The 27709-nt window shown below is 41.9% G+C and overlaps 1 protein-coding gene across 1 annotated transcript in view; it reads left to right on the top strand.

The window, feature by feature from the left end:
* The first annotated feature begins 4644 nt into the window (after nucleotides 1-4644).
* Nucleotides 4645-27709, top strand: part of SLC2A12 (solute carrier family 2 member 12) — a 32406-nt gene continuing 9341 nt past the window's right edge. The window contains exons 1-2 of the mRNA XM_040060221.2: nucleotides 4645-4915; nucleotides 12030-13349. Of these exons, the coding sequence (XP_039916155.1) occupies nucleotides 4813-4915; nucleotides 12030-13349 (1423 nt within the window). The 5' untranslated portion in view covers nucleotides 4645-4812. The remainder of the gene's footprint in view (nucleotides 4916-12029; nucleotides 13350-27709) is intronic.

The raw sequence follows: 27709 nt of genomic DNA on the forward strand, positions 1-27709 counted from the left end.
TGAGCTCTGGACTATGTCTATGATTTGAGTTTTTTAAAGCCAGAGAAAAATATATTGGTATAAATCATTACCTCCCAATGAGTAAGAACATAACAGGAAGAGTATGACTTAGTGAGAAACCACAGGACTCAGAATGAAAAAACTCTTGTTCTCAGTTGTCATGAATTTTCTATATGGCATCAGACTATATTATTTCCTTACTAAATATTATCCATCCAATGTATCTGTAGTTTATTCAGTTGCAAAATGACACAAATGGCATTGCCTAAACATTGTGTTTATGAAATATATCTTACATTTATAAAGAACAGCTTTGCAAAACTGACTGCTGAATTGTAATTCTTTTGCTGCATAACAGTAATAACAATTATCTTTATATTTAAAGTTCCTGAATGATGGATCATTTTACTTTCTTGAAGCAGCTCTTGGTTTTTTTTCATCCAGTTCTCATTGTTCAGTAACTGGAATTCTGGCAAAGTTTCCCCTTGCGTATGGGTATCAATGTGTCAACATTAACCATAAAGGCTACTCCTGCTTTTCTGGATTGGTACCTTTTTTTTTTTTTTTTTTTTTTTTTTTTTTTTTTTTTTTTTTTTTTTTTTTTTTTTTTTAATAAATAGTAAGGTATTCTTTTGGGGTTTTTTTCTCCTTTTTTTTCTTGTCTTTTCTCTCCATTTCACTTTCTTTCTTTCATCCTCCCAGCTTTTCTCCTGCTGTTCCAAGCCAGCTATCTCATGAACATGTTCTGCAAATGGCAAACTATTAGTTCTGAGAGCTAATTTCAACAGAGATGAAGGCAAAGTAACTTAAACTGATATGTCAAGAAAATGCTCTCCATAGTCTGCTGAAAAGCTTTGTTTCTACATTTTAAAATAAATTAATTGGGAGACTTCCACTATCTTGTTTTTAAGAATCATAAAATCTACAGAGAAATAAGATGACCTTTTTTACCCCAACTGATAAAAGTGGTCTATGAAAACTGATTCAGAAAACTCTTCAACTCTTAATTAATTTCTATTGGCTTATCCCCAACTTCCGTGTCTCTCCACAGTCCCAAATTTGAGTTATTAGATCACTAGAAATATAGATAACAACTGGAGATTTTAGAAGAAATCCCCACATGAGCCTCACAGATTTTCCAGACAGATTATTCAGCAGTTTAATGTGACTATCTTATCTTCTTTTTCCAGCCTAATCACAATTCTAGTACTAAAGTATTGGCCTGATTTTGAAAGCAAGGAACTGAGATGATACCAGAAATGGTGATTTCTTGCCAACTGCACGTGGATAAAACCAACAAGGGAATCTCATGAGAGTGTTGCACTCATACCCCTTTTCTGTCTCCTGACCCTCTCCTGCTTTGAGCTTTTAAATGTTTCCAACTCCTGTTTCCCACTCCTGAAGGGTATGAACTTCTGCTCAGCCTCCCACAGCACAGCTATGAAGCCAGGGCTCTTACTCTTCAGAGCATCATTAATCCGTTGCCCATCTCAGCATTTTGGATTTGTTGCCTTCTGGCAATATTTCTCCCAGCTCCTTGGTTCCAGCAGGAATCCCTTCCTGCATAGCCATGAGAGGGGCAGAGCAGGTGCAGTCCTGTCCCTGGCAGGCTCCTGCCTCTGATCCAAGGGACACCTTGCTCCTGGAACAGCGCCCTAGCCAAGCGATTGTTTTGAGCATTGTGCACAGGCAAGGCAGTAACAGGAAAACAATGGAGAACTGAAAAGCATCAAAGCACACTTCCTTTTCTTCCTCCTTATCCCAGTCATGTCTGTTGTACTGGAGCTTTCCTTGTTTGCTTGACTGTTTATTTCTGGTGAGAAGTTGAGGGGGTTGTGGGACCAGGGCCCTGTGGCCACCAGAAAGGATTTCAGTCGCTGCATTTGACTCTATCCCTCTACAGCTGGCTTAACTGCAGAACCAGCGCAGGCTGTTTGCTTTCTCTCTCCGTTTGCTTTCATTGGCTACAATCAGCTTTTTAACAGATCCTTCATTTTCTGGGCTCCCAGTTAGCACCAGTAAACACCAATAACATGAATGCCTCAGATTTTTGCCACAGTTGTGATAAGACATTCTCACACAGGATGAGCTGTGGCTTTTCATTATGACTCTGCAGCCCATCCCTAATAATGACACCATGCAAACAGCAGATCTCAGGCTAAAATATTTCACATTTCCACTTACTGAGAACATTTTTCCCCAAAGACCATATTACACTGATAGAGTTTTTTACAGGCATAGGGTATAACTGAGGGAGCAAGTCAAAGCCCAGGAACCTTCCTGGCTCTTCAGCAGCATCCACAGCTCAGCATGGCAAGGGTACACTGCCCTTTGGACAGCCCAGACACAAGTCCACAGAATAAGGACATCTTCCTTCATATTTTCTCTGGCCATTATGGTTTGTACTGTGTCTGCTGGCTGCTTTACCCTCCGTGCAAGCTGGGTACATACCTTCTGAGGTTACCCCAGGGGGCAAAGTTAAACAATTGCTGCGTGTCAGCTGCTATAAATACCATGAAATAAAGACAGAACTAGAAAGAAAAAATGGATAACTTGACAGGATTTCTTAGTAAACAAAGAGGTAAACATTTCAAATAATTCTAGGCTCTGAAATTTGAGGGGACTGAACTCTACATGTAAACAGAGTTAAAAGAAATCATACTGTTTGTCTAAAATTACCTTTTTTTTTCCCATTAAAAAATAAATTCACTATTGTATTCATTTAACATTCATTTCATAAAATCTGTTCATCCTAAGATTTGAGAACTCAGTGTAAAGCAGTCTTTTCATTACTTACTCCTGGGGGTACTATGCTTCTTGTTCAGGGTAAGGTGCAGTTCCTGACAAGTTTTTAAATCCTCCTAAAGTCTGTATGTGCCAGCAGCTGTGTATAATCAGCATATTTAGTTGGAGGATGGCATTTAGTTTAGGGGGGGTTTTGAACAGTTGTGTTACATCTCTTAACTCCTGTAAAAATCAGTAACATGCTGTGGCTGATGAGTGATTCAGCAGGAGGAGGGAACCCCAAAGCATCCTCTAGGGCCTCACGTTTGGGAGCAAAACTTTCCTTCTTGTCAGGTTGCCACAGGCACCTTTGCAGTTCTCTGGCATGTCCAAGACCATTACATGTAAAGGCTCTTGGGATGTGTAGGAACAGCTGTGTGCCTGTGGAGTCAGCTGAGTTTTCAGAGAGCTTGCCCTGAGCTGAGCTGTGGGTTATATGAGGTGTGTGTTGTTAGAGGAGGTCGATTACACACCACATTATCACAGAGGAACATTATCACAGCTGAATTTGATCTATGAAAACATTTCCTTTCCTTCCCCAGCCTAAACAGCCTCTTTTTCTTTTTCCCCAAAAAATACAGCCTTACTTTTTGCACATATCCCATGAAGAAACAACACCTCTCTGGATGTGTCAAGAAATTGTTAACAGCGCCAACAGAGTCCTGTACCGACTGACAGGTGGACAGTTTACAAGGAAAGTATGTAGCATGTGAGAGCAGAGTTAGGCTGACTCATTTAACTGTGTAAAAGGCACTGCCAAAACCCAGACTCCCCAATGGAAGCCATGCCCTGTGGCACCCCTGGCGGTCCAGTTTCTGAAGCTGACAGTGAGGCTGCTGTCAGATGGAGCAGTTACAATGTCTTTTTGTCACATTTTTCTTGCTAAGCAAACATCGATAAAGGGTTTATCATGCCTGCCCTACATAAGGAAAACGTGTTTAGGAATCCTCCTATTTGGAAATACTGCAAAAGCTACCAGGTTTCCATGTTTACCCTTCCCCACCTTGCTACCTGCAGGCGTTAGTGTATTATGACAAAAACAAACAAGCAAGCAATCAGAGAGCACAAACAAGAAACCTGCAGCACTACCAGGTTATACAACAGTGATTCCCACTGGAGATAGCTTGGACAACTTGCCTGATGGAGGCAGCAGGTCTGCTGCTTGGGGGCTTTCCCACCAGGACCGGGACAGAGCAGGGCAGGCAGCCTCTGTAGGCAGCTCACCTGCACCCGCTGCAAACTTTCGCTCCCGCTGCCATCCAGCCTCTGGCCACTGCTGCCACAGAAGCGAGTAAGGATGGAGGGACTCCCAGCAGCGATTTTACTCAATATAGCTGCTACAGTCTCAGTTTTTTCTACAAATAATAGTCATGGAAAAGAGGGTGGTTTGCCCTGCATTTGCTTGTAAAATACCGTGTGCTCTTTGCCGTGTAAAGTCCTGGTTGCTGTTATCACAGGCTGCAAAGGGCTGCCATGGTTGTTTTCTTCTCCACTACTTCTCGCCATAACTTGCTCATAAGTTACAAGAACGAGGCGATGCTGCGTGTGTGTGCTCAGTGCCCTAACTTTAGCTGACCGAGCAAACACTTCAAACCCTCCCTTTCAGTGTGCCTTCTCCGCTAAAAACCTGGACGTAAGAACGACAGGGAGAGGAGGAAAAGAGAGACAGGGAAAAAGAGAGAGGGACCCCGCAAGTGAATGGGTAAGGAATGCGCATGGAGCTGTGCATAGATGTCTGATGTCTCAACTATTTGTTAAAAGGCAAAAGCAATACTTCCGACAGACGGCCCTCCCCTCGCCTGCAATAGGCTCCCCAGAATAGCAACAGCCCGTGTCACAGCAAAGGGCAAAGCCTTCTGAAATAGCAACAAAGTTGTTCACAAACCACTTTGTGGTTTGCATTTGGTTTCAGCCAGCTTCGGGAGCTCGTTGCCATGAGGAAAACAACCTGCCCTTTCCTGGCCGGCCGGGGAAGGGCCGCGGCCGTGTGAAGGAAGAGCTGCCGCCCAAGGTGCGAAGGGGGCAGTGATGGTACCTGGGCAGAGCCCGGGGCGCCTCAGCCGGCGGAGCCAGGCGATGAGAGCAGGGGAGGATGAGGAGCGCGGCCGCTCCCGGCTCCCGGCGGCCGCAGGTAAGGAGGCAGGAGCTGAGTGCCAGCTGTTGGCCAGCAGCAGCTGCCCGCAGGGCTCGGCTCGGGGCCGGGGGAGAACAAAGCCAAGGGACTCTCGGGACGTGCCTTCTCCATTTCTAAAACTGCAAGGGGGAACGTGGGTGAGGAAGGGGAATGCCAGCTTGAATTTTGAATGAAGGTTTGTGTGATACTTTCCCTAAAAGGCCTCGGTCCTACTGCTCGTGTAGGTGCTGTCTGCTGTGTAAATCCTTTTCCTTTATGAATATCAGCCCTCTGAAAGATAGGAGAACCTGCTGCCCTCTAACAACGGTGATCTGGTCCTTGCACACTCAGGGGCGGTTCAGCCCTTTTCACCGGAGCGAGTGGAGGGAGTCCAGGCAAGCACTGCACCTGCCCGTGCAGGGGAACAGTACAGGGTGAGGGAACAGTCTCCCTCCTCTTTTTACTTCCCTGGCATTTCGGGAAGAAACGGGGTTTCTGTGCTGATGCCCTCAAAAATCAGCTGTAACATTTATTCTGCAATAAGTCTTGAAGTGCAAAAACTGAATATCATAGCTCTTCATCTTTGGTGTCCTACTCAGGCAGTTTTTCTCAGTTGCAGCATGGTTTTGCATTTTCAAACTCTTTCCCAGATGATGAGATGAAGGGGATAATGCCCCACAATCACAATATTTCTCAGCCACAAGGCAGCTGTACCCAAACAGGAGAGCATGGTCATAACCCACAAATGACAATGTCCCAAGCAGATTTTGTTCACTTAGAGCTGAATGAACTGATTAACCCAGGAATTTTCAAAATTCATAATTTCAGAATATTCAGAAAACCATAGGCGCAAATGCTTTGTTGGAGTGTAACAGTGATCTGTCAAGCAGTGTCTCCTGATAGTGGAATCAGAGGTTAGCCAAGAACAGAAAGTCTGTAGGTGTGCAGACACATTTAACATTGCCTTAGGGACTGAGGAGAGCAGTGCAGATAGGATAGCAATAAACAGATAGCAAAGTTTCTGCAGCACATGGGTTAAGGTTAGTAGAGTATGTGCAAATTACACATCTGTCCCTACCCTCAAAAATTAAAGCAGTAACCTGAGGAATATGTATTTATATAGTTAGAATTAAAAGAACTTGTTGATTCTTACTAGAAATGAACAAAACCCAAATGCCATTTCTTGTAATGAGGGGATAGGCTGCATGTTGACATGATGAAATTACATAGCAGAGCAGTAGGAGATGACATGGCCAGGGTGGGTCTGTCCAGGATCTGCATTCCCTGTCTTTCCATCATTGTCAGGGGGCTTTTGTTCATGAAATTTGAATATTGTTTATAAGGTACATTAATTTGGCTTATGCTATACAAAGTATTCAGTGCTTCCCACCGCTGGAGGAGTTTAGATGAGTGGTACATTAGTTTCCTTCCACCTTCTCTTTTTGTTAAATTTACTAAGTATTTGGTTTGGGTTTACCTTTCACACTTGGGTGGGAGAAGTCCCATTTGTCAAATGATTGTGATCCCACATGGCTCTGACATTATTTTTGGTTAAGTTAATATTTTCTGAGACTTTCCAGCTCTGTTTGCAATGTAGCTTTGTCCCAAAGCTGCCATTTGTTTCATCCAGTAGGATCTTGAAGGGTAACAGTTTTAGACCCCATGCCAGACTCCTAGAGGGACAGCTAGATCAGATGTATCGTAGCTAATAGGAGAAATGCACCTATTGAACAGTTACTGTATCAAAAGGAACCTCAGGTGTTGGAATAGAGCAACAGGGTAACATATATCTCTTTATACCAGACAACTGGATGAGATAGAGAAGGTGACTGGGGCAGTGCAACAAAGACCATGATAACATGAAAATGAGAGAATTGGCTTTTATGAGAAGCGTAACCATGATTTAATTATGCAGCAATTCCCAACACATGCCATCAAACATTTATCCTTAAAAAAAAAGTAATCTTCATGCTGTACACTTCAGCAAAACCTTCTTTCATGACAATTTGGGAAATTTAAATACTTTATCCCTGGAAGACACACTTTTTTTATGTCAGAGAGCACTCAGATGGAGAAGAAATATGTTATTAGAGGTAGCCTAAAATTTTCAAATGCAGATACTGTAGTTTTAAAATTTATTGTAGATAAAAGTAGACATCTTGTTCTATTGAACAAAAAAAGATATTCCATGCTATGGATGTATATCTAGACAATGCGTTCAACTCATTTTGGTTTTCTAACCCGAGCTTATTAACCAATGGTTGTCAGAATTTAAATCACTTTCCAAATGCCTAAATAGATCAAAAAAATTGCAAGGATTTAAAGAACTTTCCTGACAGGAAAATACTTTCTTTCCCTTCCAAATGGAGACATTTCTCATCTCAGATTAAATCAAAGTAAACAGAAGAAAGTTCCATAGTGGAAGAGATTCTCGAGTCCCCTCCTATCAAAACAGATATATTTGCACAGGTTACATAAAGTAATCTCCCTCCCCCCATCCCAGTAGTTTTCTGTGTGCACACTGAATGATCTCTTGGGAGAAAGCAAAGAAAAACTACATCACAGAAATCTCGGTGTCTGGACTAACGTGGAGCATGGTACTGCCAAACTGAGTTGGAAGGGGCTCCTTTCCCGTATCTCTCCCTCCCACCAGGTAGGTGAAGAGCGGTGTTTCCCAGATCAGCCTGCTTGCGGATCTTCCCCGGCACTGATCATTTATCCATAATGGCCATAAAATACATGCACAGACCAGATACTGTGCCTTTGGAAGGACTGTATTTTCCCAAATATGTGCTAGAAAATAAGAAAAGGGGCACACCCTTAGTACTTGGCCCCGTCCAGCCTCATCGTCAGTACACAGTGCTTCCGTACTACAACTGCTGTTGGTCTCCTTTACAGGAACCAAGCATAAACACTTCCAACGAATGTTCTTAAAGATAGGTTTGTTTGCCAAATTGGGCTGCTTTTGACTTGAACAACAGTTGTGAGAAACCACTTTGTTTACATTGGAAACTAGAGAATAGACTTTCCAATCACGTCTCACATACCAGCCACACACTCATTAGCCATGGTGTTAGTGGCAGACAGGAGAAAGTTCTCTGGAAGCTATCGTTAAAATATTTTATTCCCCTGGGGCTGTACACTGCCATATGTTTTGCTGGCATCTCATAAAAATAAGAGAATATATATATATATATATATAAAGAAGCTTTTTGTAAAAAAAAAAAAAAAAATGGAATGCCTAAGAACTGGCAGCAGCATCATTAAAAGTGACACTTAAAAGGATTGTGAGTGCAACTACTGCAACATGCTTTATCTGGAAATGTTAAAGCAAAACACATGCTGAAGTCAGAGGGATTTTTGCCTAGAGGAAGGCCATGAAGGGAAACTGAGCAGAGATTTCAAGGTTTAACTCAGCAGGCAGTTGTGAGCAGGCAAATTTTGGGTACACCAGTTAAAATAAGACCTCATGGTGATATAACAATGTTTTTTCAGTGGATAGTGCCTGTGAGGGACAAGAGACACCAAGTTAACTACTGACTTTGCTGCCGCTAATGCAGAAGGACAGTGTGTCTCCCTCTGCCTCACGTCAGGATCTGCTTTCATTCGGGGATGCTCTAGTTACAGCCCTCCATTTCTGTACTAATGTGGGTCACTGGACACATGAAGAACAATACCACCTGACCCAGTAAAAACAAACATGAGGACGTTGATCAAGTTGCTCTACTTGGAGAAACAAGGAATATATGGATTTGAATGCTTCCCTAGGAATATCCAAGTGTCCAAGCTCTACATCCAGCTTGTACAGACTCTCAGACTGAAAATAAATAACCATCTCAGTTTCTCTGATCTAAGGACCACAGGCTGATGTGAGCACAGTCTGGATGGTAAAGAACAGTGCTGTTGGTGGTCTCTGTCAGGATATTTGACTCGACACTGCCATTCAGAAACTGAAACCTTACAAAAATGACACTCCAACATTTTAAGAATTAAGAACTGTGCAGGACACAGACTTCAAAGTATCAATAGGGTACACTGTCCATGCTGCTGTGTTTCTGCTGGAGAGCCTTAAACTCAGTTTTTGCCCCTCTGTTACTTAATGTTTTCTCTCAGTTTCTTGGAAGAAAATAATAACAGATTATTTAACAGGGTGGTAAAGGTGATGGGTGATCAATAAATGGGATATGTCACTGGCTGAATGCAATTTAGATGCCTTGGCCAGCTGACTGCAAGTGAATATGCTGTCTGGGGTTCCTCTCTGCTAACTTTAGACATCTGCATCTGAGCAAGCTGCACAGTTTCCTTTTATAGGCAATGGAGGGAAGTAGGCATCTGACCTAATTCAGATGTCTAGAAGTGCCTATTTTTCTCAAGTGGTTACAAGAGAAATATAGAGATGATGTTGATGTCTCAATTTACTGAAGAAGCTGATGGTCTGGAAAATGTTCAGAGAACAGAGGTTTGAATACTTAAGGGATTGGTAAACTTGTAAAGCCTCATAGGGAAAGTAGCTAAAAAGGAGAGGTCTGTGAGATGACTCAATGACAGGCTTTAAGTTTGTACTTGGTGAACACAATTGAGTGTGGGGAAATGGAGAATGGGGTCTGATGCCTGCAAGTTGAAGTTGCAGAAATTAAGTCTAGAAATAATTTACAGATAACTTACAGTGAAAGCAGTTAACCATTGGGATGACTTAATTCTTAAAGTCATTGATTTACAATCACTAGACATTTTTAAATCGAAGCTGAATGTTTTAAATCACCCGGTTCAGATAAAACGTAATTGAAGCATGCCTGAAGGATTATGTTGTGCTGTTTGTGAGTGTCAGACTGGATGAACAGAATACTCTCTACTCCATAATATATAAATTGAGGTAAAATCCTATGTTAAATATATGTGGCTCAATGATATAAAATACAGAGATATTCAAGAAAGCACAAACATCAGCACTGAACAGTAGTTTGGGCAGAGCACTGCAATCAAATTATCAATTTAGCTTCTGATATGCTCATTCCTTCAGCACAAAACTGTGTTGTTATCAGTCCAGATTTCCAGCCAGGATTCATTGGAAGTGAGTATTCTCCACATATAATGATATACAACAACCAGGCAACTCAAAAGTATAGATGGGAAGGCGAAATTATATTTTGCAATGATAAAACAAATATTGCATGTAGCTTTAGAAATATTAACAGATATGGACAACAACAATATAAAAAAGATTGTTCCATCACTGGAGCATTTTGAAAATTTGTTTCTGATATTTTCTTCAAGATGTCCCATCTCCATCCCAATAAATCTACCACCCTTCCCCACCTCCTGAAAGACTTTTCACAATAGTCCCATTCCCCCTGTGTCCTTATGGTCCACCGAGACAAAACCATGTGCTTCTCCCCTATCTCTTATCTCTCTCTGGTTTGCCAGCCACACCACTTCAGCGGCTGGGTAATTTGAGGTGCATTTGGTGCACTCAGTATCTCAGGGCTGCTGCTGTTTGGCTTCTGCTGTTTGGTTCAAAGTTAGGAGAGCTAATAGATATTTATCTTAATAGACTTAATGGGCTTACACATCTTCCCTGACCCCCAAAGCATTGCTTATATTCACAGTTATATTGTGCTATCCTCCAAAATAAGCTGTCTGCCTATGGAGTGGCTGCAGGGTGGGATGGTGGAATTGTTTGCTTCTGGGAGTTGTTTGGAGAATACAAGGTGGCTTGGGGTGCAAACATGCCAGGGATCCTGCCAGCAATTTAGTAGGGTATGTGGCCACATGCCAGGGTCTGGGCCTGAGCTCTGGCACTGTTTGCTTTAGCAGTGCAGATGTACTCCAAGGGCTGCTCTCATCTCTATTCATGATTTGCTTTTGAAATGTAATATCCTCTGCATAATGGGACTGATCCTCACCAATGTGCTCAAAATTATTGGCAGGGAACTCTGAGCTGTCAGCATGACCAAAGAGCCTTAACACCTTAGAAAAATTAGCTAAAAATAAACAAACTCTGTCTATCATTTCCAATTAGACTGTATCCTACTCATTCCAGAAGAATTAACTAAATACGGACTCTGTTATGCTGCAAAAGCCTTCTCTCCTCCGACATGTCCCATCTCTCTAACTAACTGCAAAATCAGAAGTTGATTTACTCTTTTCCTAGTTGTGTGGCAGCCAACATCATGATGTGCGGAAAATCATGCTGGGAGAAAGAACACGACCAACAATAACAAACTGATATATTCATCAAGGTTTAGGGTGCAAAAGGCTTCACAGTTAGTAGAATATGATCAGTCAAATCTATCTTGTAACAATAAACAATGAATCACAATTGTATAAAATGAGTTTGTTTTAAGTGGACAATCAAAGGCATATAATCTACATTGTTTTCATAATCTGTTTCTTATTCCTGACATTATGGCAGTCAAAAGTGATGCAAAATATTTGATCAAGATATTCAAAAGAATCTGAGTTTAGATATGAAAGTTCATGAGTTTACCTCAAAGATCAGTTTCCCTTGAATATTCCAGATATCTGCATCAGCCTGGTGCTCACTGAATATGCCTCCAATTTGGCAAAATGAAAACAATGGTACCAGCAGCATTCATGTCATCCTCAGGTGAAACAAAGGAAGTAAGTGGTGAGGGGAAACTTGTTACTTATTTGAGTCAAGGTTGAAGCAGTTTGGCTGAGAAATTTATGCTTTCTTTGCTCATGGTACTCTAATTGGGTGGATGAGACTTTCTCAGTTTAGGAAAAAAACTGAAAAATCTCATGGCAAAAATTGCTTTCTCACCATTTCTTTTTGCAATAATATTCTGAGGCAGAAGGTTTTATTGTTTAGGACCTGATCAAAACCTTACTGACTTTCGAATACAAGGGGCACAAAAGCATTAAAGCTAAAGATTTTGTATGCATGCCTTTTTTTTTTTTTTTTCTTCTTTTTTTTCTTTTCAGAAATAGCTTTTTATGTAAATAGCTTTTATATCACCACTGTTGCTGGATGTGTATAGTACCTAACTGCTTTGCCTAGAAGTTACAGAGAGATTTTTTAAACTGGTATATCAAATAAAATTATTATTAATTTTCAGAATATTGCAGAAATCACTCTTTCAAGTTTTTTTGTTTTGTCCTCTTATTTCAGGTTGTGGGACCTTCACCTTTCTGTCTTCTGCCATTGCTGCTATAAGTGGACTTCTGATGGGCTATGAGTTGGGCCTTATCTCCGGAGCTCTTCTTCAGATGAGCAGCATTTTAACACTCTCTTGCAAAGAGCAGGAAGTCATTGTAAGTTCCCTGCTTTTTGGGGCCTTATTTGCATCCCTTACTGGTGGATTTCTTATAGACAGATTTGGAAGGCGACTTGCTATTATTATTGCATCTTCTTTACTTGTGATGGGGAGTCTGCCCATTTTGCTGCCCTATGAATCATACAAGATACTCATTGTGGGCCGGATCGCCATAGGTGTTTCCATATCATTATCATCAATTGCAACGTGCGTGTATATCGCTGAGATTGCCCCACAGCACAGAAGAGGCCTCCTTGTATCATTAAATGAACTCATGATTGTGATAGGCATTCTCTTTGCCTATATTTCAAATTATGCATTTGCCAGCATATCTCATGGCTGGAAGTACATGTTTGGCCTCGTGATTCCATTAGGGGCTTTGCAAGCTATTGCCATGTATTTCCTTCCGCCAAGCCCTCGGTTTCTTGTGATGAAAAACAACGATGAAGCAGCAAGAAAAGTACTGGAGAGGCTACGAGAAGCATCAGATGCTACTAAAGAGCTTACTGTGATTAAGTCTTCCCTGAAAGATGAACATCAGTATAGTTTCTTGGACCTGTTTCGTTCAAAAAACAACATGAGGGCCCGAATGCTGGTAGGACTCACTCTAGTGTTCTTTGTGCAAACAACTGGGCAACCCAACATCTTGTTTTATGCATCAACTGTTTTGAAGTCAGTTGGGTTCCAGAGCAATGAAGCTGCCAGCCTGGCTTCTACTGGAGTTGGAGTGGTTAAAGTGGTCAGCACAGTCCCAGCCACGTTTTTTGTGGATCAAGTTGGAAGTAAAACTTTTCTGTGTATTGGCACTTCTGTTATGGCAATATCGTTGGTCACTATGGGTTTAGTGAACCATAACATACATGTGAATTTCACCAAGGTCTGTAGAAGCCAGTCTCCAGAGGATTTGTCTCTCCAGAGACCAGGAAACTTCACTGTCACCAATGGGAGTCTCAAGGACCTCTTTGCTAGCATGACGTCAACAGAAAGATTGTCATTTGATGTACAAAGCCCAGATGTTGCCAGGACAGGAGAACTGAACAGGACTGCCCTGGCAGGAGGCAAAAGCACAACAGGGTCTCACATGGAAAGTGGGGAGGTTCCTGTTGTCCTGAAATGGCTCTCACTGGCCAGCCTGCTTGTCTATGTTGCTGCATTTTCCATAGGTCTTGGACCAAGTAAGTGTTTAATTTTTCTAACTGTTTGTAACTTACATTATTAAGTGCTGGGATGGCATGCCCAGCTTGGCATTAGGTGGTTCCTAAGTTGGGCAAAGCAATGCTGTCTGCCAGTATGCACTGGTATTGTCACAGACCATCCTGGTAAGCCTGGCATGTACTTTTTAGGAAGAGGTCTTGCCCCTTAAGGTCAATGACCTGATCTCCCTTTCTTTTATTGTAATTAGTTGGTCCTTCTTCAGACAAGAACTGCTGTTAGCTTTGTATAGCAAAATTATGGAGCCCCTGCCTATCTTTTCTCTTTCTACTCTATTGTGTCCTTACACTGGGAAGGTTAAGATGTGGACATTTGCTGCTGCTAGCTCCTAAACCCAAGATAATGATAAGCTCTAGACCTCTGTATGGTCTGACACCATCAAATCCACAAAATACCAACCTGAGTCCCACCGAGGATCTGTCCCTCTGACTGTGTGCTAGTCTTCAGAAAACACATTCAAGGTATCGTAATTCATGAGCAAGCTGTAGTACCATTGCCACTGCTTGGGCAGTGCAACCCAAGTGGGAGGACACAAAGGCGTGTCACTGTACTGCTGCATATGCCATCACGCTTGCACAGGTCCTTAGTCTCTCCTGAGGAGAGCATGTCTGTCATTCCAAGGGACTGGTAATTATGTCTCTCCATTTTGTTTTGTTTTGTTTTGTTTCAATAGCACTTGCATGATGTTGTACTTTGAAGGGGTTGACTTTTTAAGCCACTCTGCAGAACCCACATGCCCAGTCCGTTATTTATTAACAGACTTTATGTGCTTTTGCACTCTGGCTCAAACTTGCCTTGCAAACAAACTGTACTCTCCTGTACTATTAGGATAAAAAGCTTGCCACAAGGATACAACCCAACAATTGCACTAACAACAACTCCCCAGCAGTATTTATTTATTTTAAAGATTACTCGCCGGGAGAGCAGTGTGAGATAAGCATTCATTGCCAGGGCTGCAACCTTGTCTGTGTTATTACAGCATTACTCCTTCCCTTGAAGATTGTCTTGGGGCTGGATTCTGCTTTCTATGACATAGGTTCAAAACCAGGGATGAAACCCTGAAAAGAGAACGTTACTTGAACTTTTATTTGGGTGTTTTAAACATATATTCAATCACCCTTAGAGTGGGGTCACACATTCAGTCTTGGCCTCCTGCTGCAAGCTGCTCCCCTGGTGACCTCGCTGTAAACGTGTTCTTAGTCATTTGAGTTGGCCTAATATACAGTTAATGAGAACAATGTCTATTTTCTTGAGGGCTACAAAAACTGACATGTTTTCCAGGCTGATCTGAGAAGTCTCTGAGGCCAGTGCTTGCTTCCTGACCTCTTTCCTGACTTGAGAGCTCAAATGCTTTCAAACAGAAAATGGGCTCTCAGCTCCATCATGGAGAAATCATGTATAAAGCCACTGTGAGGCAATTTATACTGACAGATGGATTTGCCTAGCAAGTGAAGACCAGGTCTAGCAGAGATACAGGTACTTCAAATTGCAACTAAGTCCTTTCAAGGCATTTTCCTGCCTTTGAAAATACACTGTTCACTTAAAATTTACAATGTATAGAAAATGCAAGGGTTGGAGAACCAAGAGATTGTTGGAATCCACAAAGGATGCTTAATTTATCTGGATTGGGATGCAAGGTTATAATTTGTGTATCATATACAGCCTACAACATCTCCTATTTGGAGCCCTAATCCCAAATATATTTTCAAAGCCTAACTTTCTTACCCTTGTGTAAAGAAAAAAAAAAAAAAAAATGAGCCCCTCTGCTTATGTAAAGTAAATAGTTTTAGCATGTTTATGTTATTCATCTCTAAATCTGGTCTGTGGTCTGGACCTGTTCTCCATTGTCTACTCACCAGTGGGAAGGAGGCATCGAGGCTGCACTTGCCGGCTGCTGTGTCCAGGCAATGCCTGGGGCACCTGGGGACAAAAGCACTGTAACCCCTGCACCACTGTACTTTCCATGGGAAACTCTCATGCTCCATGCAATGCCTGGCTCTATGCAATGGCTGGCTAAGGTGAAGGTGGTGTTGAGGACACCTCTCTTTGTAGATCAAATCGACATCTTTTGGACAAAGAGCAGAGAAGATCTTGCTCTTTTCCTTCCACACCACAAGGCCATTTCTGGAATGAACTCACCCACTTAATTTTGAGTCTATTCTGCACTATGTTCTTTGGGGATAAAGGAGACTTTATGTAGAACTATTAGGAGATGACACCCTTCACAGGACAGATCACACAACCTGAGCTCTAGCATTTTCTTTTTAACTACTTTGTATTTTTTTTTAACTTCTTTTTTTTTTTTTTTTTCTTTTTTTTTTTCCCCTTAATTTCGGTCAAAGAGATAGTTACAATCCAGATTAGTGTAGCAGATGTTTACAAATGTATTTTCCATGATTCCTCTTTTGTTGGCAAATTACATGAAGGAGACTGATTTTTTATTTTTTTTAAATGAATTAAGCATATGCTAAATGTATTTATTGCCCTTTATCAAAGCACCTAGGCAGCACAGTGATGAGCACTCGAAAGTAGGCAGTGAGAGATAAAAGTAATTTTTGCATTACAAAAGAATTCACAGACTAGCAAACATCTGCTTAGTCATTTTTTTTATTCTGGGGTGCTCTGTATCTATATCATCAGCCCTTACACAAGATAAAAGGGGTGTTTCTGCTGCTGTGTTTTCGTTTAATTATGTTTGATGAACTTCAACTGCTTGTTCACACTCAATTTCACACAATTATGAGGACATTTTGTAGATGCAACAAATCAGAGTTGCACCACACCACAAAACATCACATGCCATTTCTCTTGGGGTGTTTGCAGACGCATTTCAAGGTGTTCAGTCACTAGCTAAGGGGGCTTGCTTGGCCCCCATGTGTGTCTTGGGCTACCCTTTGTCGGTGTGTCAGAAAGGACAAACAAGGATCAGCTGTTCTCACGAGGGAATGACGCCTGCAGAGCCCTAAAGAAACCACTCCTGGCTGCCATGTGAAGGGTGAGGAGTGCAAGAGGGGCTCCTTGTTGTTTGCAGCACCTGCTTGTGAAGAGAAGCACTGGGACCTGCAGTACGCACACAGGGGAGGCACAGCAGAAGTCTGAGGCTGGCTGAAGCACTGCTATGCCTTTCACAGGGATCAGCGAGTGCAGGCTGATGAGACAAATGTGGTGTGAGGTAGGTCACCATTTCATCACCCAAGCTAAAATGTGGTCACTCAGTGTGACCCTGGAAATTAATTTAACGCAAGGGACACACAGAAATAATCTAGTCAGGGCTATGACCATGCATGACCACTTAGTAAATGACACAATTAACTGAAATGGTTTCAGAGCATCTCATTTTCCAATTGCTCTGTTCAAACCACTTGAGGGGCAAAAACTAGAGTCCTTTATGAGAAAGAGGTGTCACTTCCTTCACTCACCACTGTGTGTGATACAATATGTTGGGATGCCAGAACAAGGGAAGTCATGCTCCTGGGATATCAGACTTATTTTCCGAAATAAGGCTGTAAGTATGGGATTCCTATGTTTGGATGGAACATGTGGAGGACAGTTCTCTTGGTCAGCAACTGTAGTGCAGCTCTAGCCTCTCTGAAACAGAGTGGGTGTCCAGAGCTCTGCTGCTCTCCCCACAGACCTGATGAACAAAATCCAGATGTTAGATTGCACTCATTGCTAAAGATCTGCTTTTCTGCCTGGACCATTTCTTTTTGCACCGTTTATGATCAAATACTAAATAGGAACAACTTCCCCTCATATTTCCCTCCCCTGAGGGAGATGGTCCCATCAGTACGTAGCTGGAAGAAAATAGGAGCACCACACACAGGTGGTGCAATGCAATGTGGATTGCATATAGGAATGCAACGTGGTCTAGAGGCAATGCTCTTCATCAAAAAGAAGTCAGAGTGGCTCCAACAAATCCTAGGCTGAGAAGCAAGAAATGCAGACCGAGTCTGGACCAAACAGAGTGTCTGTTATCCCAGTCTGAGTTTATTCTTGCAAATTAAAGGCAAATGAGCAAACCAGGACTTGAGCAGTACCTCTTTACACATGTTGTGAGAGTGAAGTTCAAGGGAATCCATGAATGTCTCAGTGATTTTTTGGTGTGGAATGAGGAACACCTTTAATGAGAAGGGGATGTCAAATGTATGCATTTGGACTCCATGCATGGCATTGGTGCCTTGCACAAGAGCTTTTCCTCTGCGAGTCCTTTAAACATATTTCCGTGTAACTGCAAAAGCATTTAGGCAGATGGCCAATGAACTTTGGGATAATCTGCTGGAGTAAATCACATCAGCTCTGCTGGCTTCATGGCATTTCATGCTGAGCATGCAGATAAAATACACAAAAACACCTGCAAGTGGGACTGAGGGGCAATTTCATGACATGAATCATCCTCAAAACCTCAAAACTTAGCTGTACAAAGTCCAAAGGTACTTACGTCTCTGCCAACCTGTGACAAAGATGTTCTATTACTTCATGTCCAAGAGCACCCGTCAGCTTTGTGTGTCTCTTCAAAGCCAAGGGATAAACTCTAGAGCTCTTTTCTTGGAGACAAACTCCTCTTTCAGCTGACACCTCAGAGCTGCATGGATGCCCTAGAATCAAGCACTAGAACCTTCTTCACACGCAGGTTGCTGTGGCCGCAACACACACAAGGCAAGTCAGTCTCTGCAGCTGGAGAAGTGTTTCCTAGGTTTCAGGGTTTGGCACAAAGAAATACCACATTTACCTATCTGTGTATCCATTTATGTAGATATAAACCTCAAAATATATTTTTAACATATTTATGGTCAACATATGAAGTATATAACCAGGTCTTGGAAGAGGGGTTGAGAGCTTACTGCAAACCCTGATTTTCCACATTGCTGTTGCAGTCCCATTGAAGCATAGCTCCCATGAGTGGGTGTTTGTAGGGTTGGCAGTACTTTGGTATTGCTAAAAACTGGTTAAAGAGAGAAATTAAATATCCACAGGAAGCCTTCTCAGAGTGGGAAATAGTGGATGGCCTCTGTGGCCATCTGCTAGCCTCAGCCATCAGGTGAATATTGCTGATTGGAAAACTGGGAAAAAGCTACGTGTTCATCACTCTTTCTTCTTAGATCTTGAAGTGAGCACATTAGCTACAAAGCAGGAGACCAGCTGGCTGCTGGGAGCAGCCACAGCAGTGTCCAGGGCTGTGAGGTCCAGACCCTCAGTGGATGCAAAGCATGTCTGCACACCATGTACAAGGGGAGGGCGAGTACAGAACAAAATGAGGACATTGTTCTGGGGACAGCACTTCCCCCCCAGGATGGCTTTCTGATGGACTCTCACCCACTCACTCACAGCCACTTCAGAATAAAGCTCCTCCTGCATTTGTGGATCCCTAACATCTCCCTTCTCTCCTTGTGTGGATGCAGATTCAAAGCAGATCTCCTTACAGCGTGCTGATTCAAAGCTGTTGCAGCAGGCACAAGAGAGGATAAACACAGGTGAACAAACTAGGGGCTTGTGGTCACTGCAGTCACTGCAGTCACTTCCTTTATCCTAATGCAGGGAAGGGTGGCAAGCCACCAAGCCTGCCTTCATGCTTTACTAGATTCACACTGGTTAAATTCCTCCCACATGAAAGACCCAGGATTGTGGCTTTGTTCCCCCCAGGTTGGGTTCCCCCAGGAAGATACAGGGGCTGTGGTCTCCAGCAAGCCCTATTGTGATGCACCATCTTGTTGCTGTGGGAGCTCTCTGTGTGGATCATCAGCCCTGGGAGGAACAAAACCAAGGCAGAGAAGCTGGTAAAGACAAGCCCAAGTGAGGGTACACCTTAAGAGCAAATTTTTACTGATGAAAGCATAGTTTAGGATGATAGATGTCCATTTCTAGTTTAAACCTAGGCAGATTTGTCATATTGAGTATATCTGAGTTAAATTTATATCAGCTTGAATGAATACTTTAAAACTGAGATAATTTGTACCTAAAATGGAACAGATGTTTCAATGTGTTTGGGAATCTAACTGATGCAGGAGCCAGATTCCTCAGATTATCAACAAAGGTTAATATTGTCTCCACCAACCAGTGGCTTTCAGACCCCTGCTCTCTAACTCAGGGCATGGTGTGAATAAAACCAAGGTTACGGGTTCAATGCCCATTCAATCCCTGTATGAGCCACCCACTTAAAAGTCAGATTCAATGATCCTTGTGGGTCCCTTCCAACTCAGAATATTTTGTGAAACCTGTGAAATCTGTGGCCTTTCCTTTGGCACAATGCTCCCTTTCTTACTGGCTGTTAAAGGAACTTCAGGATGACTGGGAAACCAAATTAGACAGCATTCCACACACAGTATGCCTTAACTTTTGGTGAGCCATGAAGTGGTCATGCAGTTGGACTAGATGATCATTGTACATCCCTTTGTATTGAATGATTCTATTCTGTTCTGCTCTGTTCTATTGCCATGTAAAAACCCACTTGTTTTCTCTACATCTGATTGTGAGCTGTTGGAGTAGTTTAAATGCAGCTTTAAACCCATGTTTGGGAAAGTGGGGAAAGTGGGGAAGGAGAAACAGGCAAGAAAGATCGAGGAGGTTGGAAGAAAGCTCGAGGATTCACAAGAAAAGTGAAATCCATAGAGGTGAAGAAGGAAGTAAATCCATCCTCAATCCATCACTGTCTTTCTTATACAAACTTGTGTGGTTTGTGGTGGTCTCTCTCTGTGTTTCATTGGATTAATCAAGGTAAGACCCAGAGCTGGAACACTGCCCTAAAGCCCAGAGAACTATACTGGAGGCAAATTTAGGCCCTTTGACTTTAGTCCTATGATTGTTAGATTAATTGGCTACCTGAGTTAAAGCATGATTCACAGTTAAAGGCTGAACCTTTTAAGTGTCTTTCACCTCAGTCACTAAATGCATCTGTAACAAAACCCAGACCAGCTGGTTTGACACATGACGCTGTACAGCCCAGGGACCCAATCACAGAGGTCATATCTCTTGCCATCCTGGCAATCCAGAGTGCATAGGATGCTTTTTCGCTGCCCCTTAATGCTCTTGGGCTTAATCTTGGCCACCAAATGCTTGACCTGAAACTGGAAAATCTTGCCTGAATGAGAACCGTCAGTGTGGAAATTACGAACCTTCCATGGATTTAGTTAGCTGTTCCTGTGTTTTGAGATACTGTAGGCTTAACGGTTTTGCACTGTCTTGTAAAACACTGGTAAAAATCGGATACCTAGACTTCACCTCAATATCTCCTACATTAAAGCAGTATTTCAGGCTTTTAAAAGCATGTGGTTGTCGTATTAATTTATAGTGCACAGGAATCTGATATTAACAGACATTCATGCTCAACATTGCCTTGCATGACATTTGTTTACAATGTTTTATTTTTGAGTTTCTACATTTTTCACAGCAGCTATGGCCTGGCCTTAAAATTCTCAGAAATAAGAAGAGTAAATTTTATGGCTTTTTGTGATTTACTCTAGAAAATGGGATAGTGGCAGGGACTAAATTAAGTATTCAAAACCATTCAAGTGCTTAAATGCTATGTTGGCATTTAATCAAGATAATAAACCTTAGGAATATGCATGTTTCACTGAGAAACTGTACAGAAAGTCCTATTTCAGATAATTAAAAAAAAATTATCTTGGATTCTTCGTTTTATGACAAGATTCCTAGCACTGTTTATTTGTACTGAATCATCTTTTAATGCATGCATGCATGTGGTTTAAATATGACGCTCCCTGTGCTTTTCTAGTTCATTATTCCTGTGCTATTCAAATGCTGCCTCACATGGCCTTTATTTCACACTGTATCTGTACTACCAAGTGACAGGAGAAAGACAAGGCATACTAAAATGAAAAATAAAGCAAGGGTTGCAAATTGCCCACTTCTCTCTATTTCCTTGCCTCAACTAAAGTTTTCTGAAGCCTCTTTTTAACACATCAGCTGTCCCAGGAACAGGTTTGCCTTTTCAAAGGCTGATTGGTAGTAGTAAAGTGCAAGCCAATTTAACATATTTTTGGATAGCTGGATGTTAATTATAGGATTTCAAATTGCAGAAGGTGCTTTCTAAAATATCAGATGAATCGGTTTGTTTTACCTCACTTGATAAAACCTACAAATTTGGGGGGTTTTTGTAAGTGTCAAGAAGGTCATGAAAAGGAAAAATTGCTTTTGTGATAATGAGACATGGGAATGTCAGTGGGAACTTCTTAATTGTTTGATTATGTTACTATATTTCAGCCCCAAGGCTGAATTTAAACTGAATATTGAAGTGCACCTGAAATCAGAGGCATGATTTTCACTGACGTTTATGTTCCTGTTTGTAACTCTGATATGTCAATGAGGGAAAGTCTTGGTGGATCAGGCCGAAGGCTTTGCCTTCTGAGAGACAGAGGCCTGGCTGCTGTGAAAAGAGGGAGACACCGCACCATGCCCCAGACACTCTTCCTGTGTCTCCGCAGTGACTGTGGTCCAATCTGCTGTTGGAAAGGGAGGTGACTTCCTGTGGTTTGGCATCTTATGGCCCACCTAAAGAGGGATTTGCATCAGTATCCTGAGCTCAGTGCTCTGTGTATTGTAAATATCTCTTTACTAATAGTTCTGTGTTAGTAAACCCATTGACACAGAGAAATGGAGCCTGTGCTTAACATTATGCACAATTTTAAAGTTTAGCTCAAATTAGTTTCCTTAACCATGTTCTAGGAGACAAGACTATTGTGATACTGAAATCTATGAACAAGTTTGCAGGTCATCTGTCAAGCTTCATAAAATCCAGTTTCCTTCAGGAAAGAGGGCCAGGGAAGAATTTCTTATAGGCAAGCTGTACTTGGGCTAGCTTTGTGCAGAAACTAAAACTTGTCAGTAGGACTTCAAGTGCAAAGTCAGTATTTTATTTCACTTTTAAAGTTCATGAAACTAAAATATGTATTATTTGAGTATTATCATCATTATGTATTATCATATGAGGAAATAGTTATGCCGAAAAGGTAAAAATGTGTAATCAATCACACAACTTACTGGCACTGCTGAGGAAGGTGAGACTGTCAGCTGAAGCACAGAGAGAGTGGTAAGTCAGGGCATGGAGTCAGGAGACTGTTTCTCCCATGGCTTCCCAGTTCCTGTGCCACGCTGAGCTCTGGGAGGAGAGCCAGGAAGGTTTTCTCAAAGGGAAAGGGCACGCAGGAGGGCGCCCAGCTTCTGCTGCCTTTGAAAATCAACCCTAAGTGCAGAAAACGCTTATGGAAGAAACGGAACTAAAAGACACTTTGTGGTGGTTAAACACAGAGCCTTCACACCTTCCTCCTCACTGCCTTCCCCCAGCAGCAACCAAAGAAAAGCATGGGCAGCAGTTTCCAGTGAGGAACTTAAAAAAAACCCTGGATCACCACAGGCCTCTCTAAATAAGTCACTGTTGTAAAACCTTGCTTATCCTTTCTACTGGGACTTTTGTGAGGTATGTGCACAAATCTCTGTTCTTCAAGAGCAAAGGCCTGAATTGCCCCCAACTGCTGTGTCACAACAGGTTTTTTTCTGCTGTGCAATCCCTCAAGGACCACCGGTAGCCCTTGGGTACTGGAAAAACAGGTTCACTTATCTCACTCAACTGGGTAATTTCTCCCCTGCATACTTTGTAAAAGTGAAATATGTGATAAGCCGAACTAATTCACGTAGAACTTCCTTATGCATTAGGGCTTTTGGCTTCTGTAGTCATTCCTCTGCAAATGCCTCAAAGGATTATCCTGGATTCAATATTCTGAACAAATAAACACCTACAAACAGGAATACATATTTCAGGTTTTAATTAAAAGGCCTTTTTTTTGGATGGCAGTATGTGTTTTATTATAATAAGCACATTCTCCCTTGAAAGCTTGTTTACTTGGTTAAATTTTTCCTTTCTCTCTCTCTCTCTTTTTTTTTTTTTTCCTTTTTTTTTCCCCTTTCTGCTGCTCTGCATGTTATTCCGTCTTGATGGGAGAATTTGAGTGTCTACATAACAAAGGATGAGAGAAACGGTGACTGTGATATCCAATTGCAAACAGAATTGTCATCTTACACATCAGTTCAAAACAGTTTTTCTTGGGTTACCTGAAAAGAGGTACAGGATATTACATATCTGCCAGCAGTAAGGCCATGATGCATTCTTCTTTTTAACTCTAGCAGGCAACTAAGTACCTCACAGCTGCTTGCTCACTCTTTCTCCTGCCCCTTGCCCACTAGGGAAGAGAATTGGAAAAATAGAGAGCAGTTTAATAATTGAAATAAACAAAAAGAATAATTCTAATTCTAGTAATGATTATGACAATAAAACCAATAACTATGATGAAAAGGGAAGAGGCAGAGAGAGAGAGAAATAAAACCCAAGAGAAATGAGCGAAGCACAACACAATTGCTCACCTCCCACTGACTGATGGCTGGACTTTTCCTGAGCAGTGATCAGTGGTTCCTGGCCAACTCTTCCCAGTTTATAATCTGGGCATGGTGCTCTGTAGTATAGAATATCCCTTTGGCCAGTTCCTTTCAACTGTCCTGGCCATACTCCCTCTCACCTTCTTGTGCACCTGCTCACTGGGAGTAGAAAATTGGGCATGGGAAACTGAAAATTCTTTGATTTAGGGTAAGCACTACTTAGCAGCAACTAAAACATCAGCGTGTTATCAATATTTCTCTCATACTAAATCCAAAACACAGCACTGTACCAGCTACTCGGAAGAAAATGGACTCTGCCAGCTGAAACAGGACAATTCTACTGAAGGATTTTCTGCTGAGCACTTCTACTAAGCAAGTTGCTCTACAAATCACATTAACTAAGAAAATTCTACCACTTTTAAATCCTTATGTATCTATCACTACTTGCCCAGTAATTCTTCAGATCACCTCCTCTAAGAAAGCTCATTTGTGACTATTCTTTCCAGATGAAAATGGACAGTAATTTAGGACCACTGAAAACAGATTGAAGGATATATTGGACACCTTACATTTAAAAGGAAAGCCTATATGAGCCATAGCATTTATTTTGAGTTCATGGAGATGAAAATTTGAATAGTTAAAAAAAGAAAAAAAAGTATTAAAATGCAGGCCTACAGTGGTGAGAAGATTAAGGGGGAAGGATCTCAAGGAAAATCAGACGGGAATTGCATCTCACTGCCTTCCTTCTCAAGTGGCCCAGAGAACAGATGATGGAGGTAATGCTTTGGAATCAGCATCTTCACTCAAACCCCTCTTGCTGCTCTATCATAAACTCGAGGAGGCATGAGAGATTCCAATGATCCACTGCAAGTTTCCTTAAAAAAACACATGGGAGTGCTCAGCCTGTCTATTAGACAGTGATGCAAATAGTACAAGCAGTGAGCAACAATTTTTATGTACTCTGATACAACCTCAGAGATAAAAAGATTAAATACCACTTGTCCTGATAATGTTACTGCAAGGAGTCAGCCTAAAGGGTTAAGCACTAGAAACAGAATTGTGGTGCACCAGAAGAAAAGAAAAAGAATTTAGGCTTGCCACACCATGTCAACTTCTTCTGGATCATCAGTGGGATCAGGTGTCTTGCAACCAGTAGTCTGCTGCTTGGAGAGAAGCACCTCAGCAGACATAGAATTAAAGTACTTATTTATTGCCCTCATCTGCAGAGATCAGGATGCAGCCAGAGGCATGAGATTAGCTGAGGATTCTCCTGACTCCCCTGTCACTCAGCAATACAATCCTTTTAATGTGCACACACAGAGTAGGACTTGGCCCTGCTGGGCTGGCTCTCTGCTGGCAGCGTACATGCTCTCCAAAGCAATACAGCTGCTCGTTTGCTCTATATTTGCCAGTTATTAATTTTGAGCAGCCACTTTGGTCTCATATTATGGGGCTGAGCCAGAGAGAAAGATGTCTCTCATTAAGCAAAGTCATAGATTTTTAACACCAGTCACAATTGTCTACTTTGTCCTCTTGCAGAAAACTCTGGACAGAGTTAAGTCCACTTTTTGTGTGTCATATCTTCTTTATCTGCTTTGGAAAAGGACCAACTCCCTCCCACCCTCTCATTTTTCCAGTTTAAGCATCCCTCACTTTTGCCAGCCCCCCAGATTACTTTCACTTGATCTGCTGTGAAAGCCTTTGCCAGAGTTGCATTATGTGGGTGCTGGGAGCTGTGCTGGGACAGTGCTGGTGTGTGACAGCAGCACACATGCCCCCCAAGCCCAGCTCTGTCCCAGCTCTGCGTGTCCTCACAGGCACACACCTCACCACCACGCACACTCTGAAGGGCTGTGTCAGCCCCTTTGATGGCAATGTGCTCTTTGAGACCAAAACCAGCTACTGCTCAACCTGGCCTTTAGTGGGAAGTGCTTGGCTGCCTGTCTACTCTGGTAGTACCCAGCAAAGCCAGAAACCAGGAAAATGAAAAACCCCTTGGGTTTCATCATAATAAAAATCTGGAATAAAAATCTGGTCTTGGCAAAGCCAGTCTTTAGCCGAGTCCTGCTGTCTCATGGCAGCTTCACAGTGACTTGTTTGCATCCTTCCTCTGCTGGTCTCCTAACTGATCATTAGCTACACATTCTTACATGGTCTGTCTGCGTTACTTCATGGGATAATCCCTTCCTTATCTTCCCTTGGACCTTGTTTCATTAACAACCCAGTCCTCCTTTTCAAAATCTAAAATAACTTCTGCCCACTTCCCTCCTAACCTGTAAGTCCAATTAATTGCTTTCCAGAGTTTATACCTCAGAAGCTTGAAGTCTTTCAAGTATTGCAATGGCCATTTTCTGAATCTCACCATAAAAAATTTGATCTCACACAGTACAGGTACAGGAAAAAAATGCTAAGCAACAAATGAATACCAGGGGAATCTAATATTTCATTAATAAGAGCTGCTGAGCAGCTTCCAATTTGCTTCTCCCTCAAGGCAGAAAAAGGTCAAAACAAGGACGTTTTTCATTCATGTACCTCACTTGAATGTTGAGCACCCTCAAGCTCATGGTATTTCTCAGTTATTCTCAGATTTTTCTGCTTCTCTGATTTGAGTATGTTAATTTCTTTTTAAAAAAGTTATTTACAGCATAGTAATAAAGTAAGGAAGTAAGGCAGTAGGGGAGGAAGGAAGTAAGTAAGGCAGTAGGGAAGGAAGGAAGGAAGGAAGGAAGGAAGGAAGGAAGGAAGGAAGGAAGGAAGGAAGGAAGGAAGGAAGGAAGGAAGGAAGGAAGGAAGGAAGGAAGGAAGGAAGGAAGGAAGGAAGGAAGGAAGGAAGGAAGGAAGGAAGGAAGGAAGGAAGGAAGGAAGGAAGGAAGGAAGGAAGACATCACATAAAGTTTGAGACGTCTCTTTGCTTACAGCGCAGGTAGTAAAGTTCATTATTTTGGCCATATTGGCTCAAACAAAAAGTCCAGTTAATCAGTGTGTTACCCTGCCTCCAGCCAATAACAAGTGCTGAGAGACAATGCAGAAGAAGAGGCCCATGCAACATGCACAGTTGTCCTTCTGCCTATCTAGTTTAGAAAACTTCAACAAAAAATATTAAGGAATTATTTTTACTGTTGTGAACAATAGTTCTGGATGGATTTTTTCCACACTTGGAGAAATGATGTTTTGACACCCAGCATTTAATCATTTAACTGACCAATACTTTTCATATTGGAAGTATCTTGTGAAAGTGAATTCCATGGCTGAAATACACATTGTGTGGAAAAGCGTAAGTTTCTGCCTCACCTAACAGCTGTACCTGATAATTTCACTTGGGTTCTCTTGGTTTTTATCTTTTTGAATGTGACTTAACCCACTGCTCTTCTATCCCACAACACTTGACCAAAGCTCTTTGAAACTGAAAAGCACAGTTGCTCATTCATTTCTAACCCTGTGTTCTTAAACTCTTTCAAAATGACATGGTTTTCCTTAGGACTCTTCTTCAAGACACTGTAAACGTGCCCTTTCCCAGCTGATATTATTCAACTTTATCCTGGTTCCAGGTAGGAGCTTGGTACAGTCTAGCAGATCCCTTCCTGTATCCCAGTGGAATGTTTTCTTTAACACTGGGATGTCAGTGTCTCTGCCCCTGGCCTCTCATCCTCTCAGCCAGCACACTCAAAACCCTTGGCTGCCTGATGATGATATGGCAAGTAACATTTCAGTAATCATACTGCGTTTTCTTTGTCTGGGCACAATGTACACCTTTCCTAAAGGCATTTTCCTGTTTCTAACAATTTTCTTAATTCAGTTGATCCGTGCTGAGCTATTTCTCATTTATTTGGTTGTATGTATATTTTAAGCCTCCAACCATGTAGTTTAAACATTCTCTGGAGCACTGCTAAAGCCCTTACCCTGATCTTTATAGAAAGTATGCTTATGTTAATATTGTCCT

The sequence above is a fragment of the Hirundo rustica genome, chromosome 3, assembly GCF_015227805.2.
Source record: "Hirundo rustica isolate bHirRus1 chromosome 3, bHirRus1.pri.v3, whole genome shotgun sequence".
Classification (NCBI taxonomy): Eukaryota; Metazoa; Chordata; class Aves; order Passeriformes; family Hirundinidae; genus Hirundo; species Hirundo rustica.